Source organism: Felis catus, chromosome E1 (assembly GCF_018350175.1).
Source record: "Felis catus isolate Fca126 chromosome E1, F.catus_Fca126_mat1.0, whole genome shotgun sequence".
In the NCBI taxonomy this organism is placed as follows: domain Eukaryota; kingdom Metazoa; phylum Chordata; class Mammalia; order Carnivora; family Felidae; genus Felis; species Felis catus.
The window spans coordinates 54803247-54822670 of record NC_058381.1 but is presented as its reverse complement, the minus strand read 5'-3'; the positions used below and the strand labels follow the sequence as shown (position 1 = coordinate 54822670).

Below are 19424 nucleotides of genomic sequence, written 5' to 3'. Positions count from 1 at the left end.
AGAGAGAGACAGGCCACAAATCAGGGGAGGACAGAGAGAGAGAGAGAGAGAGAGAGAGAGGGAGACACAGAATCCGAAGCAGGCTCCAGGCTCTGAGCTGTCAGCACAGAGCCTGACGTGGGGCTCGAACCCACAAACCATGAGATCATGCCCTGAGCCGAAGTCGGACGCCTAACCGACTGAGCCACCCAGGCACCCTCCCCGCCCCAATAAGATTCTTAACACAGGCAATTTTTAAAAGGGGACTTTGGGTCCCTGTTAGGACCATCCAACACGCACAGTCGAGGGACTTTGCAGGTGCCCTCCTGCATACAGACGTTTCTGGCAATGGTCCCTAAAGGTTCCAGAGCACTGCCTTTCCTGGAGCCCCCAGTGGGCCCTGCAAGTGCCTGGCTTACCATCGATGGCTGTGCAGGGTGGGGACTGAGCCGTCCGGATGCCTGTCCCTGCTCTGCCCTGCGCTAGCTCTGTGACCCGGGCAAGTCCCCACGCTTGCCCCGGAATCAGACTGTTCCCCTGCAGAGTAAGGGTCATCAGAGTGCAGACCCTTCTAGGGATTTTATAAAAAGAATTGGACGAGGTTAACACGGAAAGCGCTCGGCACAGGGTATCCAATAAGCACTGTTATAGCACCATTATCGTTAATTTAATCTAAGAATTAAGCCAGTAGAAAGCTCACAGGCGTACAGGCAGGAGCAAACTCATTCGTCCATCTGCCCTCAGAGTTGGGGGTGGGGGGTGGTGCTCAGAGACATTTTAGAAGTGGACAGACCGCCTTTCCGAACTGTGTGTGCAGGGGAGGGTCAGGAAGGGAGGAGAAGCCCCTCTCCCCGCCCACAGGTCTTTCTGAGGCTGAGGCCAGCCCGTCGGAGGCTCTGCAACCTTTGAGGGAAAATGATTGCCGGGAAAAACCCCGGGGAAGCAGAACCCACGGGAAGAGGCAGGGCCAGGCTGAAAGGCAGTGTGGAGCCCCTCGGGGTGTGCTCGGGCGGCTGAGAGGACGGGTACCCAGCTCGGGCACGAGCCCTGCCCCTTCCCTCCCTCCAAGAGGTCCCCTGGGACTGGGCTCCGTGAGTAGTGGGGGCCAGCACTCGGTGGGGCGTCGGGTCGGGTCAGGACCCCTCTGCTCCCCCAGCCCTCCCTCCCTCCCTCCCTCCCTCCCGAGCTCAGCGCCCACGTGCAAAGCCCGGGCGGTGCCAGGGGATGGGAGACGGAGGTGCGGCGCGAGAGGGGCCGCGGGCAAGGCTGGCCTGCCCCTTCTAGGTCGGAGCCTGGGCACCGTCGCCTTCTTCCTCACCAAGGTCCTCTCCTTCCACCTCCTCATCTGCCTCCAGACCCGGCTGTTTCTGCCAAAGAAAGACAGTGCAGAACCATTGGTGGGGCCGGGCCCGCCCTGCACCCTGGGAAGTTGATCCCCTGAGGCCCAAACCAGCCAACTGGTGGAGGCCCAGGAGACTGTGCTCCTGGCTCTGTGGCCTTGAGGCCCTAGTGGGTGCTCAGGGCGAGCCAGCGAGCGTGGACGGCGGGCACGGCCTCGGGCATCTCGCAGGCTGGGGTCCAAGTCCGGCTTCGGTCGCTTTGCTGCCTGGGTGACCTCGGGCTAACGCTCCTCCTGAGTCTCCTTGGTCCCCTCGCCCGTGAAGTGGACACGATTCCTCTCAGGGCTGTGGCCCAGGTTAGAGACACAGGTGTAAGGGCTCAGCACTGCTTTCTCAGCTCTGACCCCAGAGGTTCTGGCCAACTGCAGAAAACTAAGGCTAAGCGGGTTGTTCTGTACACCTTACTCCCCTCTGAGGCCCAGCTTCTCCGCCTGGAGTGTTCAAGCAGCGGGAAGGAGTGCTTTTCGGGACTTGCAGCCCCAGGCCGGGTGTCTGTCAGGCGCACTGCGCTGTGGGAGGTGGCCACTACCAGCACTGCCTTCTGGAGGGCAAGGGGGGGGGGGTTGGGAAGCTGGGACTCCAGTCCCGTCTCTGCCGTAAGCGGAGGGAGGTCTCTGCCCCACCTTGCCACACCGACGATGGAGTGAGAACAAGGCCCCTCCTATCCAGGTGCTTCCAAATGCAACACGAGGGGCAAATGTCACAGCCTGTGACCGGCTCCAGTGGGGGGAGGCGGAGGGGGAAGAGGTCTTGGGATGGAACCAGTCACCCCGTCCGCGTGCTCGCCCGTCTTCTGCCAGCCTGTCTGCGAGGTTGGCACCCAGGAGGCCAGCGGGCCTGGCTTTGCGGGCAGGTGCCCTGCACTTACGTTTTCATTCCGCCCCAGCCCACGCCCTTGAATCGTGTTGACGCCCTTGCTCCCGGGGTAGGTCCCGGCTCGCACTCCCCCGCTGTGGTGTTCTTGCCACCCTTGGCCTCTCATCTGGAGGCCCCTGAAGGCCATGACCCATGCCAACAATGCCTTCTTCTTCCTCTATCCCTGGGTACAGAAGAGGGCCTGGAAGGTGACCGGGCACCCCCTTTATAGCTCAACCTCCTTCTTTTCCAGATGCAAATGAAGGAGCCAAGAAGTGAAGCGACCGACTGGCCCAGGCGATACCCCTAGAAAGTGCTCTAGAGCCAGAGAGCACGGATGGGTGAGCAGAGCACGGATGGGTGAGCTCCGCACAAACCATACCCCCGCGACACCAGGTGGGGTCAGCAGCCGGCCTCCGTGCCTCGGACCTCCCAGCCCAACCCCCCTCCCTGGGCCTCGGGGCTCACTCTGAGCTGCCAGCTCACGCAGCCCCGGGTCTTTGTGGCAGTGGCCACGCGTGTGTCCCAGTGCCGGCCGTGTCGGCGGGGAGGAGGGCCACAAGAAGCGTGGAGCGTGGTCCCTGCCCTCAAGCAGCCTACAGTCCACGTGGAGACTCAGGATTTCTCAGGAGGAAGGGAGTAATTGCTCCCATTGGCCAGATGGACAAGTTAAGGTCCACCTGCTGAGGCCACTTGCCCAAGGTCACCCAGGAGGGCAGCGAGCAGGCGGAACCCAGGTGCCAGGGCTCCCACCCGGGGCCACCCGAGCCCCCGTTCGGGACCCTACAGGCTTTGTCTTCTTCATGGCTTCCGTCTCTTTCTTCTTCAGCTCTGAGTAGATGATGTTGAAGAACTCATCCTCGGCCTTGGTGACCAGCTCCTCCAGGTGGAAGGTGGGCTCCTCCTCTCTCAGGGAGTCATCCCTGCCCTCCGCCTTGCCTTTCTCCTTCAGCCGCATCTCCCGGTGCCTCGCCTCCAGAATCTTCTCCCGCCGGGTCTCCCGCTCAAATATCTGGGGTACACGGGGACAGGGAGGCCCGTGGGGAGAGGGTGGCAGCCGGCGGCCGGCTCCCAGCACGGGGCCGGGTTTAGCTCTCTCGCTTCACTCACAGCACAAGGCAGGGGTCTGTTCTCAGCGCCAACGGCAAGAAAGGAGGGCTGGACATCGAGATCAGGAGGCAGGAGCAGAGCCACCATGTCACCCAGTCCTGAGAGGTCCCCAGAACGGAGAAGACGTGGAACAGAACAGCCACACAGCCGTGCGCCGTGGGGCCCTGGGCCAGGGGAGCACCCGCTCGGTGGTGGGCCCACAACCTTGGGCAGAGCCGGGGGGCTCACCCAGGGCCTCGGCACCGGGGGGTTCAGTGCCACGGTGTGCCCACAGTGCTGGGGTGGGGTGGGGGGGGCATCATGATGGCTCTCAGCCTCCCAGCCCCCTTAGCCCCCTGCCCCAGGGTGGCCACCTTCCCTCCGTCTTCTCTTCTGGCATCTGCTAAGCCTTCATCTGCCACAAATGTGACCTCTGGGACCAAACAAACTGACCTAGTCGAACCACTTGGGCAGCAGGAAAGCCGAAGCCTGCGGAGGTGGCAGGACTTGCCCAGGGCGGCTTGGCTCCCGAGTGGCGAAGCCAGGGCTGAGTCAGACACTCCTGACCCCACTTACCGTGATCACTTCAGGACCCCACGCCGCCTCCCCAAAGGCCCATGCGTCTCTCTTTCTCTGCCTGGCCTGCTCTGCCACGGGGCCGGGGTCAGCGCCGGGCATTTACCAAAGAAGCCGCGTTCTTGTCGTTCTTCTGGAGGGTGCACAGCCCATTCGAGACCTCCAGCAGCGTGGTCGTCCCCAGCTGGGAGCCGCAGGCGATGAAGCATCCGTTGTCCTGCACCCGGAGGCAGAAGAGGGCCTCGTCGCACACCTGTCGGAGGGGCCAGGCGGATGCGGTCGGGTTGGAGAGAGGAGCCAAGCAGCTTGTCTTGAGTCCCCGGCCCCTGGGGAGAGGGGCGCTTGGCCCGGCTCCGTGTTCGAACACCCTCGGGACTCCCTTGACTCACAAGACAAAGTTCAGAAGTTCACGCTCTGAGATCGGCCGTCAAGACCCTTTGCCCCCCTCCGGCCTCACCTTCCACCACACCTGACCCCACCCGCCACGCCTCACCCCTTCAGTCCAGCCCACGTCCATCCTGCAGCTTCCCAAACGCCACGCCCTTCCACGGCCCACGCCAGCGGGGCTCGGGTGTAGCTATGCCGATGTGACCTGAGCGTAGGCTGGAAGGGTCAACTGCCAGGAGCCCATGCCGGGGCTGCCGAAGGAATAGGTCTGGTGGGAGGAGAGGCCAGGCTTTCCACTTTTCTTTTCTTTCTCAATTTCCCCCAGGTAATTCTGCTGGGCCACCAGGACCCAAGGGCCTGGATGCATGGGGAGTGGGATACACGTGACCTTGAGGCTGAGGGCAGGGTCACACTGCTTGAACACGAAGTCCCAGATGTCCAGGGTCCCGTCCATTCTGGTGGTGAAGAAAACCGCCGGCCTCACTGGGCTCCAGGCGCCATCGGTGAGGTAAGCCATGTGGTACCTGTGGGGAGCCAGGTGCCAGCGGTCAAGGCCCACTGTGGTCGGGAGGCACAGAGAGGCTGCTGAGCCGCCGCTCTGCTCATCCAGGCCCCCTGGGCTCTAGGGTCTCGTCGCTGGGCAGGAAGTTCTTCCTTGTGTCTGACTTCTAGCCATGCCAGCCTCGCCCGCCAGCCGTGGGCAGTATGCACTTTATTTAAAAAAAATTTTTTTTAACGTTAATTTACTTTTGAAAGAGAGTGAGAGAGGGGGAGGGGGAGTGAGACACAGAATCGGAAGCAGGCTCCAGGCTGTCAGCACACAGCCCGACACGGGGCCCGAACTCACGAACCACAAGGTCATGACCTGAGCTGAAGTCGGATGCTCAACCGACTGAGCCACCCAGGCGCCCTGATAATATGCCCTTTAAAGGCTCTGGTCCTTCCCAGGGGCTGAGCCACTAGAGTTTCTCTACAGCTAACTCCAGGGAACAGGCACATGTTGCTGGATCTGGGCCCAGTCTCCCAGCCGAAAGGAGTCAGAGGAAGAATATGCCCAGAGAAGTTCCTAATATCGACATTAGAAGAACGTTATACTTCCTACTCGGTGGGGGATCTAGATTTTCGAAGATTTCTGTGGTGAGGAACGAAATTGGACCCTTATACCATATACAAAAGTCAACTTGAAATGGATGAAAGACTTAAACATAAGACCCGAAACATAAAATTCCTGGAAATTTTATGGGAAAAGCTCCTTGACCTTGGTTTTGGTGGCCATTTTGTAGACATAATGCCAGAAACACAAGAGAAAAAGCAAAAATGAACAAGCGGGGTACATTGACATCAAAAGCTTCTGCACAGCAAAGTCAAAACTGAAAAAGCAAAAAAATTAAAAAAAGAAGATAAAAGAAAAAGCAACCCATGGGATGGGAGAAAATATTTGCAAATCATATGTGTGATGAAGGGTTAGTATCCAAGATATACAAAGTATATAAGGAATTCATTCCAAAAAACTCAATAGTGAGAAAACAAATAACCCGATTAAAAAATGGGTGATCGACTCCCTCTCTTTCTCTGTCCCTCCCTGGCTCACACTGTCTCTTTCTCAAAAATAAAGAAGGATTTAAAAATTTTTAAAGGGGCGCCTGGGTGGCTCAGTCAGTTAAGCGACCGACTTCAGCTCAGGTCATGATCTCACAGTTCATGAGTTCGAGCTCCGAGTCGGGCTCTGTGCTGACGGCTCGGAGCCTGGAGCCTCCTTCGGATTCTGTGTCTCCCTCTCTCTCTGCCCCTCCCCTGTTCATGCTCTGTCTCTCTCTCTGTCTCAAAAATAAATAAAAAACATTAAAAAATTAAAAAATTAAAAAAAAAAATCTGTGCTGACAGTTCAGAGCCCGGAGCCTGTTTCGGATTTTGTGGCTCCCTCTCTCTCTCTCTCCGACCCTCCCTGGCTCACACTGTTGCTCTCTCAAAAATAAATAGGCATTAAAAACTTTTTTAAAAATGGGCAATGGACTTTAACAGGTGTTTCTCCAAAGAAAACCTACCAATGACCAACAGGTGCATGAAAAAGTGCTCAACATCACTCATCGTCAGGGAAACGCAAATCAAGAACCCAAGGAGATAGCTCCTCACACCTGTTAGAGTGGCTATTCTTTTTTTTTTTATGTTTATTTTATTTTTGAGAGAGAGAAAGAGAGTACAAGCAGGGGTAAAGAAGACAGAAGGAGACAGAGAATCTGAAGCAGGCTCTGACAGCAGAGAGCCAGACATGGGGCTCGAACTCACGAACCATTGAGATCATGACCCGAGCCAAAGCAGGAGGCTCAACCAACTGAGCCACCCAGGTGCCCCTAGAGCGGCTATTCTTAAAAAGACAAAAGATAATAAATGTTGGCGAGGATGTGGAGAAAAGTGAGCCATTGTGCAGTTGGTGAGATTGTAAGCTGGTGCAGCCACTGTGGGAAACAGTAAGGAAGATCCTCAAAAAATTAAAACTAGAACTACCATCTGGTCCAGTCATGGCATTTCTGGGTCTTTATCCAGAGGAACTAAAACCAGAATCTCAAAGAGATATCTGCACCCTCATGCGCACTGCAGCATTATTGATGACAGCCAAGATATGGAAACAACCTAAACGTCCGTCAGCAGATGAGCAAATAAAGCAAATGGGGTATATATTCAACGAAATATTATTCAGCCTTAAAAAAGGAAATCCTTTCATTTGCAACAACGTGGATGGACCAGGAGGACATTCTGCTAAGCGAAGTAAGCCAGACACAGAAAGCCTGCGTGATCTCACGTATATGCGGAATCTAAAAAAAAAGTCAAACTCACAGCAGCAGAGACTGGAACAGTGGTTGCCAGGGGCTGGGGCGGGGGCGAGGGGGGGAAACGGGAAGGTGATGGTCGAAGGGTACAAACTTTCATTTATGCAACATAGGTCAGTTCTGGAGATCTAGCATGCAACATAGTGCCTCTAGCTAACCATACTAGACCAAATAGTAAAATTTGCTAAGAGAGTAGATCTCAAGTGAAGTGACCCCTGCCCCCACCCCCCCACCACAAGAATAATTACAATCAAGGAGGTAGGAGAGAGGTGATGGACATGTTCATGGCTTTGATGGTGGTGATGGTTTCACAGGTGTAACTTAGCTCCAAACTCACAGAGCTGTAGGCATTAAGGATGTACAGCCTTTTCTGTGTCAATGACACCTCAACAAAATGGTTGAATATGTATGTGTGTGCATATATATATATATATATATATATACATATATATTTTTTTTTAATAAATCTTCCCAGGAGATCTTGATGCAACCAGATTGGGGAGCCACTAGAATAGAACATGCTCATTAGGGTCCACAGCGACACCAGCACTGCAGAGTCTGTGACAGCGTGAGCTAGAAAGGAACCCCAGATTGCCACACAGGAAGGCTGAGAGGGCACCAGTCCCCCCACCTGATGCTTCTGCTCTGGTCTCTTAGCTCTGCCTGCATTGCAGCATCTCTGTGCATGTGGCACTCCCTGGCTCACCCAGGGGCAGTGAGACCACCCTGAGGGGCTCAATCTCATGGCCCCCCCTTGGCCTCTCCTCTGGGCAGACTGGGAAAGCCCACAAGCTTCTCTGATCCAACTACAGCGCTCACAGCTGTGTCCCTCTCTGCTCCTATGTGCCCAGCCTTGCATGAGGAGAGACCCACCAAGCTGTCCTGATGAGGTGCCCAGATTCTCAGTCCAAGCTTCCTGGGTTCAAACCCCACCTCAACTCCTTACCAGCCAGGAGAACAGAAGCAAGTGGCTTTGCCTCCCCATGGCTCTGTCCCCTAACACACACAATGAGGGACAAGAGGAGTAATGCTACCTACTTGTAAGGTGGGCTTGAGGGTCATGAAAACACCCAAGGCTGTTATTATGACTAACACAGGCTGTTTGAAGCACATTCCTTTATGAAGTGGCTGGATTAGGCTCAGGTGTGCATGGAGGGGTGTTCTGGGTGGACACATAGAGGCTCAGGGCACTCCTGGGCTGGCTCCCTCTGTCCCTCCCACCCTCCTACATTCCCCTCCAGCCCCAACCTCCCTCTTACTTGGTCCACATGATGGACGACTCCCGGCTGTCTTCTGACCAGATGCGGGCAGTCCAGTCGCCCACAGTCAGGAAGTTCTTAGGGTAGAATGGATTTCTCTGGAGGGCATAGATGGGGCCATGGTGGCCTGAGAAGGTGCACACAATCTTCTCGGCTGACGTTTTGGCCTTGCGGTTGCAGGAGATGACAATGCCCTGCTCGGTGCCCACCATGAACTTGGTTGGCTGTGGAAGGGGTGACACAGGAGTGAAAGGTTCCATGAAACGTCAACTCAGGGTTTATTGTCATGGTTAGCAGCCTTCTGGAGTCAGATTGGATGTGTCTAAAGGTGCTGGAAGGGACCTTCGTGTAAGCTTATGCTCAGGCTGTTGCCCAGCCCCTCCTAAGGAGCTGGCCTTGCCCTTCCTGGCTTCATCAGACCCCATCCTCTGTTAGAACCTGCTCAAGGGCGCCATGTTTAATGAAGCCCTCTCGACTCTTCTAGACCTTGGAGAAACTCATCAGCAGCTACGTGATACACACCTCTTCACGTAGCATCATTGTGTCCACTAGGCATTTTGCCATAAAGATCCCGAATGTCTGTTTATGGAAAACGTGAATGATTGAATGAATAATGTAAAACAGGAGTCTAAAAAGTCCCCTCCCCCAGCCTTCAGTTACTTCCTGAGAAACTGGGCTATAGTGCATACCCATATTCATCCCACCTTTATTCACAGCAGCTAAGAGGTAAAAAGCAACTCGAGTGTCCCAACCCAAGTGACATGGATGGATTGACAAAATGTGGTCTATACCTACAGTGGAATAAAAAGGAAGGAAATTCACAGCTTTAAAAAGGAAGAACATTCGGACACACACAACAATGTGGGTGAACCTTGAGGACATGATGCTCAATGAAATAAACCAGTCACGGAAGGATGAATACCAGAAGAGTAGAGATGGAAAGTAGAGGGGCCAGGAGAGGAGAAATGGAATGTGAAGAGACACAGCTCGAAAGGCCCAGAAAAGCGAGTAATGAAGTAAAACGCAAGGCTCCTGCAAGCTAGTGATGGAGAGAAGTACCCAGATCCAGATGGCCTGCCATGCCTCCACCCTTGGACTTCTTGGTGGGGTTGGAATGGTGAGCCTGGACCTTGAGTCAGAGCCCTGGGTTGAGCCCCAGTTGCACCGTGTCCTAGAGCGTATGACTTACCACACTAAGGCTCATTTGTTTGTCTGGAAAGGAGGGACAATAACATTATGGTACAAGATGGTCGTGGGCGATTACGCAAGCTCATCACTGGAGGGAGTTACAAGTGTCCAGCACACAGAGTGTGCTCAGTGACTGGCATGGGAGAGCTGGGGGACTACTGGTGGTATTGTCATTACATCAGGCACTTGCTCTAGAAGTCCCTGATTTCAGGACAGAATGCTTTTCTGCATCCGCCCCACACTGACTCTCATGCCCAGCATTGGGGGTCAGTTAAATTGTCTTCCACCTGACTTCCCCAGCGTTCCTTCCCCAGCCTTGGGTGAGGGCTCCCAGGGCAGGGGTGAGGCCAGAGCATCTCCAGCTCCCAAGAGCCTGGGAATGATGTCACATGACCTGAAAACAAACAAGAGATGATCCCAAGGGGGAGCCAGACCTGGGCTTCGGTAACACATAAGCCAGGAACAAGCCCAAGCCAAGAGTCATCTGGGAAAGTTGTTTTCTTGCTTTGGTGGGAATCCTCATTTGCTGCTTCTAGAAGCTTCCATCCTTTGACACTTTCATGTTACTGCTCAACTTTGATCTTTCTTTACCATTCCTTCCCATTGCTAGATGCTCTAATTGTGCCTGTGCTCTGGTTTTCCAAGGAGCCTCCTCTGACCTCATTTCCCTCTCCAACACCTCTTCCTTCCCCTCAGACTGTGAAGCGACCCACACTAGGCAGGGGCAGGGCCTGGGCTCTCCATGTTGGTCCTGGGCGGGGCTCTTCCTACAGAATGGGGCCCTTCTGGAATCCTGTCCTCTGCGAAAGCTTGCCTTCTGTTCAGCACAGCTGCTACCCAGGCAGTGACTTTGTGTGAATGAGGACTGGCTTCCTTCCTCGAGAAGCTCTGCTGCCCCCTGCTGGAAAGTTCCTGGAAAGACCACACACAAGCCCGACAACCACAGGAGGGAGGGCGCTCCAGGCCGCTGTTGGGTGCACGTGGTAGACGCTGGCTCCACCTGGCTCTGGCTGCCCCAGCATTGGAAGTCGGGGAAGGGAGAGCCGGGGACACTCACCAAAGTAGACTCGAACTCCAGGGAGATAGCCCCCAAGGCATTCTCCAACTGCTCCTTTCTGGCAATGTCCAGGATCACCACCTCGGTGGGCTCGCTCATCTTTCGGATATCCCACCACATGACCTAGTGGGAGGGCGGGGCAACTTTGAGACCGGAAGTCCCTTGATTCTCCTAGCTTTTGCCTTCCCTACCTTCCTGGGGCCAATCACTGGGGCCAAAGGGGTGTGTGTTAGAGATGACCAGCGATCCGTAGGACAAACACACTTGGAGAACCACTGCTCTGGCCCCACAGTCCCAAACCTGGCCGCTCATCAGGGTCATGGGCAAGCTTCATAAAATCCAGGTGCTGGGGCCTCACCCCAGACCTACTGCCTCAAAATTGCCAGACGTGGGCTGTGGAATCTGAAATCTTTTTTTTTTTTTTTAATTTACTTATTTTGAAAGAGGGAGAGAGTGGGGGAGTGGGGGAGGGGCACAGAGAGAGGGAGAGAGAGAATCTCAAGCAGGTTCCACATTGTCATAGTGGAGTCAGATGCAGGGGCTCGACCCCATGAACCGTGAGATCGTGACCTGAGCCGAAATTAAGAGTCAGATGCTTAACAGACAGCCACCCAGGTGCCCCCTGGAATCTGAATTCTTAAAGCCTCCCACAATATGGTAATATATAGAAACATTATAAATGCCCATATGCTTTGATCAAGAAGTCCCACTGTACATTGGAGATGTATCTTCACATGTGTGCAAAAACTTAGATACAAACACACTCTGCTACACAATCATGACATTAAAATCCACTGAAATAAATTTTGGCATACCTAATGTAGTTCCTAACAGGCACAAGGCAGTGCTCTGTGAAATATGATATCATCTTCAAGATACACTAAATGAAAAACGTCAAATGCAGACCAATGCACGAGGTGTGCAGAAAGAGTGAGGAAGACAGATGTATTTGCTCCTATCTCCAGCGGTGGTCCCTGAAGGCGGCCGTGAGAAACAGATGAAGGTGGGTGCCTACAGGGAGGGGAGCCGGGAGGTTTGTGGGCAGAGGTGGGAGGAAGGTGTTTCCCTGTCTGCCCTTTTTGCCTTCTGGACTTTGTTCCATGTGCATGTATTACCTACTCTTCAATTTAAAGATAAAATGCAAAAGGAAACGCTCCCCCAGGGGCTTCTGGAGGGGAACTGGGGAAGTATCACTGCTCCCCACACTGTGGCCGGCTGGCTACCTGCCCGTCCGTGGATGCTGAGAAGCACTCAGTGCCCGTCTTCGACTGTAGCCAGATGCTGCCGTACACGGGGTCTCGATGGCTGAACTCAATAGTGGACAGCTCCGCCACCAGGCTGCCCTTCCGGGTGTCCCAACAGGCTGGCAGGGAGGAGAGTGAGGGCAAGGTGAACGGAAGCCCAGGCTTCTTCCTCCGTGCAGGAAGCAGGGGATGGAGGGATGCTGCTTCTCTTGGTTTGGCAGGTATGTAGTTTTTTTTTGTTTTCTTTTTTTTTTTCAGAAGCAGGGCTTGGTCATAACCTGCCTGAGTTTCCTCCCAACCCCTGAAGTTCCAACACAATCTCTATGGAAAGACTCCCAGAGTGCAAGCTTCACTCATTCCATTGAGTTCCTACCATGTGTTGAGCACCACACTACCTTGGGAAGCCACTGGAAACAAGACCATCCCTGTCCCTGAGAGGCAGGAAGGGGGACCTGCTGTGATTTTCCTGGTGGGGAACACGTGGGGGTGGTCAGGGAGAGCTTCTTGGAAGGAGTGAGAAGGATCATGGACTGAGGAGGAGCCTGGGATGGCAGTTGGGGGGGGGGCGGCCAGAAAGAAGAGTGTCTCCACCCCCAAAGAAAGGTTCCTGAAAGTAAAAAGTAAAAAGTAAAAGGTAAAAACACTGCAGCAAATCTCTTCTGCTACATAAACTCCCTTTTACCCTCTGCACTTTGGCTGCCCTGGATGGGAATGCAGATCACAGACCCTTTATTCAGATCCGTTACAAGGGCTTCACCTCTTCTGCTTTACCAAGACAGCCTTGAAGCTTCTCTCATTTTTTTCCTGACAGATTTTTTATTTGGGGGTGGGGAGAGAGAGAGAGAGCAGGGGAGGGGCAGACAGAGATGGGGAGAAAGAATCCCAAGCAGGCTCTGCACTGTCAGTGCAGAGCCCGATGCAGGGCTCAAACTCACAACTGTGAGATCATGACCTGAGCCAAAATCAAGAGTTGGATGCTTAACAAACTGAGCCACCCAGGCGCCCCGGAGAAGCTAGTTTTGTAAGAGAGCAACAAAATAACTCAATCCATAGGTTTTGATTTATGGACTCCAAGTCTGAGACCTTTGCCCTTGGACAAGACTGGCTCAGAGATGAGCTTTCTTGGCCAAGTTTGCTCGGCTAGGGACAGAGCAGCGCTCGGGGGTGGGCCCCCTGGCAGCCCCTCTCAAAGGTGGCACAGCCCCGGAGCCCCGGCTGCTCTGAGCTGGCACGAAGAACCCTGAAAGGGGTTATGAATAATGAGTGAGGCAAGCCTTCTGAATAAATCATGGCACAGTGGCTCGGCTCCAGTCTTCTAGAGCCCTGGCACCCAGGTAATTTGGCAGGGAGATGTGTGGGAGCCCACATCTATTCCCAGGGAGGAGATGGCAGGTCTGAGAGGGGGGTCAGAGGCCTCAGAAGAGTGTCTAAGAAGTTTCCCAGCCATCCAGCTCCTACTCTGGGAGGAAGAAGGGTAAATAAAAAACATGTGAGGGTAAGACGGGAGGGGGCTCTTTTCATGCCCAAGGTCAAGTCAGGCCTGGGATGCAGTTAGGCTGAGCGTCCACTGCTTGGGGGCCAATGTGGCAGGCAGGCAGGCAGACAGGGCCTACGGAGGCAGTTTCCTTCCAAGCTCCCTAGGGATCCAAATCCCAGTTTTCTAGGTGTTCCATCAGCAAAATCAGCCGAGCAAGGACCTCTGAAAATCTTTTCCATAAAAGCAATGAGAAAACGGGCAACAAAGCGAGTCAACTTTTTCAGGACGACTTAGTCAAAGGCTTGCAGCCATCCAGAGGATGCTTGTTCAGGAGAACCAGCTGAACGTCGGTAAGGACACTGAGTTTTGTGGCGTTTTTAACTTGCCCTAGTTAAGACCCCACACTCTCTGAGTCCCACGGTAGCCTTGAAAAATAACATTCTGCCTTCCCGGTGAGAACCGGCTGCCTCACAGCAGCAGGAGGGGTAATCCGGCTGAAGTTCATTCACAGTCTTCCAACCAAAGAACGGTGACTATATGAACTGTCCGGTGGATCCCTGGATGACCATGTCCTTCCCCACCCCCTGCAAGTTATCTGTATTTAACCTGACTTAGAGCTTGCTCCGTGGGAAAAAAAAGAGGCAACTGTTAAAAATAATGATAATTATAGGCAATTGGTTAACTTTGCAGTTTCCTGAAGTGGTAGGTAACAGCAAACTATCCAAAAGGCTTAAAAGGCAAGCCCAGAGGGGCACCTGGGTGGCTGGTTGGTTGAGCGTCTGACTCTTAGCTTCAGCTCACGTCATGATCTCACGGTTCGTGGGTTTGAGCCCTGTGTCAAGCTCCGTACTGGCAATGTGGAGCCTGCTTGGGATTCTCCCTCTCTCTCTGCCCCTCCCCTGTACTCACTCTCTCTCTTTCAAAACAAGTAAACTAAAAAAAAAAAAAAAAAAAAAGGACAGGCTTGGAGAACAAGGTGTCCATTGGGATGCCCACTGGGGCTTTGAAAAGCTCCACCATTTGCCTGGAGATCTGGAAGGCCACATGCCCGGGTAGGGCTGTGTGCATGCCCAGAGCTGTGCACTCGCTCAGGAAAGAACTGAGGAGGCCCTAAGCTGTCGCCTCTGCTGACCCTGAGGCTTTGTGCAGAGGCACGGGTGGGGCCGGCAGCTGCCCTGTGGAGTGTCGCGGCCATGCTCAAACAAGCACACAGAGGCTCTTGGCAAACACTGGTTGCCTACAGGTGCTTGAGGAAATCTCTGTCCCGCCACTAAGCTAACCAAGCAGAGAGCATGGCGGGCACACATGATAGAGTGCAGACTTCACAGAATTAGATCAGACAATTCACTGAAGAAACAAACAGCAGCAAATAGCAACGAACACAAAGCCTACAGTGGTACAAGTACCTGATTTCCAAAACTGTCACTTTATATTGTGTAAAGAGAGAAATTTTCAACAAAAAAGTTACAAGATATATAACGAAATGAGAAAGTGTGGCCTATACACAGGAAAAAAGGCAATAAATAGAGACTGTCCCCAAGGGAGCCCAGCTGTTGGACTTACTAGACAAAGACTTTAAATCATTGTGGTTTTTTTTTTTTAATTCTTTTCTTATTACATCAGGATCTCTTTATTTTTTTTTTAATTTTTTTAATGTTTATTTTTGAGAGAGACAAAGACAGAGCATGAGTGGGGGAGGGGCAGAGAGAGAGGGAGACACAGAATCGGAAGCAGGCTCCAGGCTCCGAACTGTCAGCACAGAGCCCAATGCGGGGCTTGAAATCACAAACTGCGAGATCATGACCTGAGCTGAAGTCGGACCCTCAACCGACTGAGCCACCCAGGCGTCCCTTGACCTGTAGTTTTCTTAAAACTTGTTATTCTGAACTGGTCTTAGACTTACTTGAACTGTTACAATTGGAGACACTGCTGAGCTATCAGCAAAGCCTGACTACCCGGATGTCTGGAGTTCATCCTCTGTGGGAAGTCCCCACCTCACTCTGTGCTCCCTGGGAAGCCCGGCCAGGTACTTGGGCCCTGGCAGACAGCAGCGGGGGCTGGGCTTGCTCCCGGTTAAGCACCTGGGTCCCTTCTTACCCAGCTGCCCGTTGTAGCAGCCTCCCAGCAGCACGTGGGAATCTTTGGGGTTGTACTCCAAGGTGACAAGAGGTGACGATGGCTTCAGGACGATTTCAGGCTTGTTGGGATTTTCTATGAAACAAACAAACAAATTGATCCCGCCAAGTCTGGAAAGAAAAGAACGGGGTCAAACAGTTTAACCCTTCCTGAGATGGGTGATGGTAGGGGGATGCTTGGAAGTCCCTCCTGTCTTTCTCCATGCTGCAACCTCTAGGTCCTGGGGGTCAGAATCTGGCACTCTTGGCCCTAGGGGCTCTTTTAGTGGTTTTATTTTTGGTAATCAGCAGCGTGTGTGTGTGCGTGTGCACGCGCACCCGTTTTGGAGATTCGGTAGGAAACCGGGTTTTGACCCCAAGGTTTTTCCATAAATCCAACTCTCCCTGACTTCTCCAAACCAGTTTCTTTGTCTGTATAGTGGGGCTAATGAAGGAGTCCACCCCCCCCCCCTTGCCCCCTAGAGCTGTTCAAAAGCGTAATGTGCTCAGTTCTGAGCTTGGCACTCACACCTACTAATAACGGCTAACGTTTATTTTCACAATGGCCACAGTGACGGGATGTCCTACAGTGTATCGTCCACCATCGCTGGCCACCTGACAAGGCTTGTGCCCTTAGAGTGAGTGCTTCTGTCAACAACGGTCCCTGCTCCCAAGTGGACGCATTGCCCCTACTGGCCATGAATTAAGGACCAATGCCAGGAAAGTGGGACAGAGGTGAGTCCCCTTCTCAGTCCGCTGGGGACTCTATCTGAGTCTGTGGAGTCTGGGATTGGGATTCCATGGGGTTTGGTCTTGAATGCCCTGATCAAGGATCTGGAAATGAAGGGAGTTTCCTGCTTCTGATATGGCTCCGGTTTGGCTGCTCCTGAACCCAGACAAGGAAGGGATGGGCAGCTTCCTGGGGTCCCTGGTCCCTCCTTAGAAGGGACCGGCCCTGTGAGAGTCCCCCGCCTGTGGCTTCTACCTTCCACTCTTGTGCTTTGCTGGCCTCTGCCCTGCCCCCTCAGTTTTCCTGGACCCCCGGACCCTTCCACTTCTCACCCAGGTCCCAGATGTACGATTCATGGCTCATGCCCTCGGGCGCACGTTGAAAATTCAAGCAAGAATATGCCACTGCCAACTTTCTGTTGCCATCAGGGTGCCAGGAGAGGTGTGTGGCTGACCGCTTGATTTCCTGGGGATCCCTTTACAGGAGAGGGCAGAACACTGGCATGGAAGGCTCCCCACACCTTTTATTTACTCAGTTATACGTCTAAAAAATTCAAACGTATTTAAGCAATCACATTCACTCGGAGAAATTTATTTTTAAGAACAAAGTTTAGAAGAGCCCTTAATCCAAACCCGGATCTCACCAGCCATAAATAGAAGGTAATAATAAAAACTAAACCAGTGGGAACAAAATATCAAATTCCAGTCCGATATTTCCACTTGCTGAAAGTTTTGAGCCTGAGGCCTGATTTCCCATTGCTATTACAACGAAAGGGGAAGAGGAGAATCCAGCAATCCTCCTCCTTGGTGTTTGCCCAAAAGAGTTGAAAACTTTTGTCTAACAAAACATTGCAGGTGAATGTTTCCAGCAGCTTTGTTCATAGCTGCCCAGACTTGGAACCAACCAAGACATCTTTCAGGAGGTGGATGGATAGATAAGCTGTGGTCCATCCAGACAGGGGAATATTATTCAGCATCAAAAAGAAACGAGCTATCAAGCCATGAAAAGACACAGTGGAAACATAATGCACGTCACTAAGTGAAGGCAACCAGTCAGTAAAAGGCTACATACTGTATGATTCCAACTATGTGACATTCTGGAAAAGGCAAAACCATGGAGACAGTAAAAAGATCAAGCGTTAGCCAAGGGCTTGGGGGTAGGGAGGGATGACTAAAAGGAACGTGGGATTTTAGGGCAGTGAAACTATTCTATATGATGCAAAACCCACTGAGTGGGGCGCCTGAGTGGCTCAGTCGGTTAAGCGTTCGACTTTGGCTCAGGTCATGATCTCACGGTTCGTGGGTTTGAGCCCCGCGTTGGCTCTGGGTTGACAGCATGGAGCCTGCTTCAGATTCTATGTCTCCCTCTCTCTCTCTGTCCCTCCCCGGCTGTGCTCTGTTTCTCTCTCTGTCTCAAAAATAAACAAATATTGAAAAAATTAAAAAAAACACCCCACAGAGTATGCAACACAAAGAGTGAGCCCTAATGGAAACAATGGACTTTGGGGTGCCACAGGTTGACTGTTGTGCCCCCCAGATTCATATGTTGAAACCTAATGTCCAATGTGATGGTGTTAGGGGGGTGGCTGTGGGAAGTGATTAGTCCTCGATAAAGGGGCTCCAGAGAGCCCTCTCACCCCTTCCGCCATGTGACTTCCGGAAGTGAAAAAATGGCCGCCTATAAACCAGGAAGTTGGTCTTCACCAGACACAGAACCCAACCACCTTGATCTGGGACTTCCAGCCTCCAGAACTGTGAGCAGTAAGCTTCTGTTGATTATAAACTACCCAAGTTATGGTACTAAGACAGTACCAGAATGCTGGTTCCTGACGGTGACAAAGGCCCCACCCTGGGGCAGGGTGTTGATGGTCAGGAAGGCTGTGTGGGCTGGGGGCAGAGGGGGCGTGTGGGAACTCTCTGTACTTTCTGATCAGTTTCACTGTGGGCCTAAAACTGCTCTGAAACATCAACTCTTAGTTCAAAAAAAGAGGGGAGGAAGGAGAATGAGCAAGAAGTAAAAAAGAATTAAGCACTTAATGGCCCAAACTGAGACTTTGCCCACGAAGTAATCAGAAGGGATGAAGGAAAGTGGAAAGCAAGATAACCTTCTTGCCCTGTGATTTCTCCACTTCACTCCTCCCCAGGAGCACGATTAGAAGGCTGGGATCCAGGAGACCTTAGTTCCATCCCTGGTTGGGTCACCCCTTCCCCCTCCCGTGTGCCCTGGGCACCTGCCCCTCCCTGAAGTCAGTCCCCTCATCTGTCAAACATACAGGTTGAATGGGATAATTTATTTTTTCTTTCTTAAGTGTTTATTTATTTTGAGAGAGAACATGCACACACGCAGGGGAGGGGCAGAGAGAGGGGGAGAGAGAATCCCAAGCAGGCTCCAGGCTCAGCACAGAGCCCAACGTTGGGCCAGATCTCACCACCATGAGATCATGACCTGAGCTGAAATCAAGAGTCGGATGCTTAACCGACCGAGCCACCCAGGCACCCCTGTGAGATGATTTCTAATCCATCATCCTGCTAAGGTATCCATATGTGAGGTCAGACCCCAGTAGGGCTGGGGCAGCAGGGAGGACAGCCCTCGCCCCTCCCCCCTGGCCCCTCTCCCAGAAGTGCTTGTTCCTACTCTGCACACCACAACTCAGCCCTGGATCACAAAAGAGTCCTTCCTAGTTGTGCTGGGACTGGGTCAAGTACTTCCCAGGACCCTCAGTGAGCCATGGTAGCAAAAGGAATCCCCCAGAGTTGGCATTTGAGACTAGTCCCTTCCAAAATCACAGGTATATAAACGTATTTTAAACAAAAAAAAAATAGTGCTATGCTACATGCTGTTCTGCACCTTGCTTGTTTTGCTTCACAAAGTAAATCTTGGAAACACTCCCCAGCATGCTGCCTCCTTCATCCTGACATGTGCGTGCTATCCCCCGGGTAGGCGTGCCAGAATTGCTAGAAGCACTCCCCTACCGATGGGCTTAGCTTGGTTCCAGCCTCTGGCTAGAGTGCCTTCTGGTGCAGTGAGCGTCCACACACACGGTGACTTCACACACATGTATCTGTGGGATCAAGTCCTGTTGTCAAGCTTCTGTCCTTGGAGGTCATCACCAGATACACTCCCACGAGTGTGGGATGAGGGTCCTGTGTGCCCACAGTGCTGCTGCTGGGTCACTGATGGTCCATACTTTGGACTCATTGTGCCCTGCGTGACTCAACCCGGCTTGCACACGGCTTTGCAA

General features: G+C 53.0%; 1 protein-coding gene across 5 annotated transcripts in view; it reads right to left on the bottom strand.

Annotated features, from left to right (window-relative positions):
- Positions 1-624: 624 nt before the first annotated feature.
- The window catches only part of DNAI2 (dynein axonemal intermediate chain 2), a 28041-nt gene continuing 9241 nt past the window's right edge, over positions 625-19424 (bottom strand). For 4 of the 5 annotated variants that reach the window (XM_003997188.5, XM_019818199.3, XM_045044412.1 and 1 more), the window contains exons 5-13: positions 16516-16658; positions 15437-15550; positions 11842-11981; positions 10619-10741; positions 8374-8597; positions 4675-4810; positions 4006-4152; positions 3022-3246; positions 625-1346 (exon numbers count right to left, since the gene is read on the bottom strand). In XM_003997188.5, coding sequence (XP_003997237.1) covers positions 1260-1346; positions 3022-3246; positions 4006-4152; positions 4675-4810; positions 8374-8597; positions 10619-10741; positions 11842-11981; positions 15437-15550; positions 16516-16658 — 1339 coding nt within the window. In that variant the 3' untranslated portion in view covers positions 625-1259. The remainder of the gene's footprint in view (positions 1347-3021; positions 3247-4005; positions 4153-4674; positions 4811-8373; positions 8598-10618; positions 10742-11841; positions 11982-15436; positions 15551-16515; positions 16659-19424) is intronic. The other variant, XM_019818201.3, reaches the window with a different exon arrangement.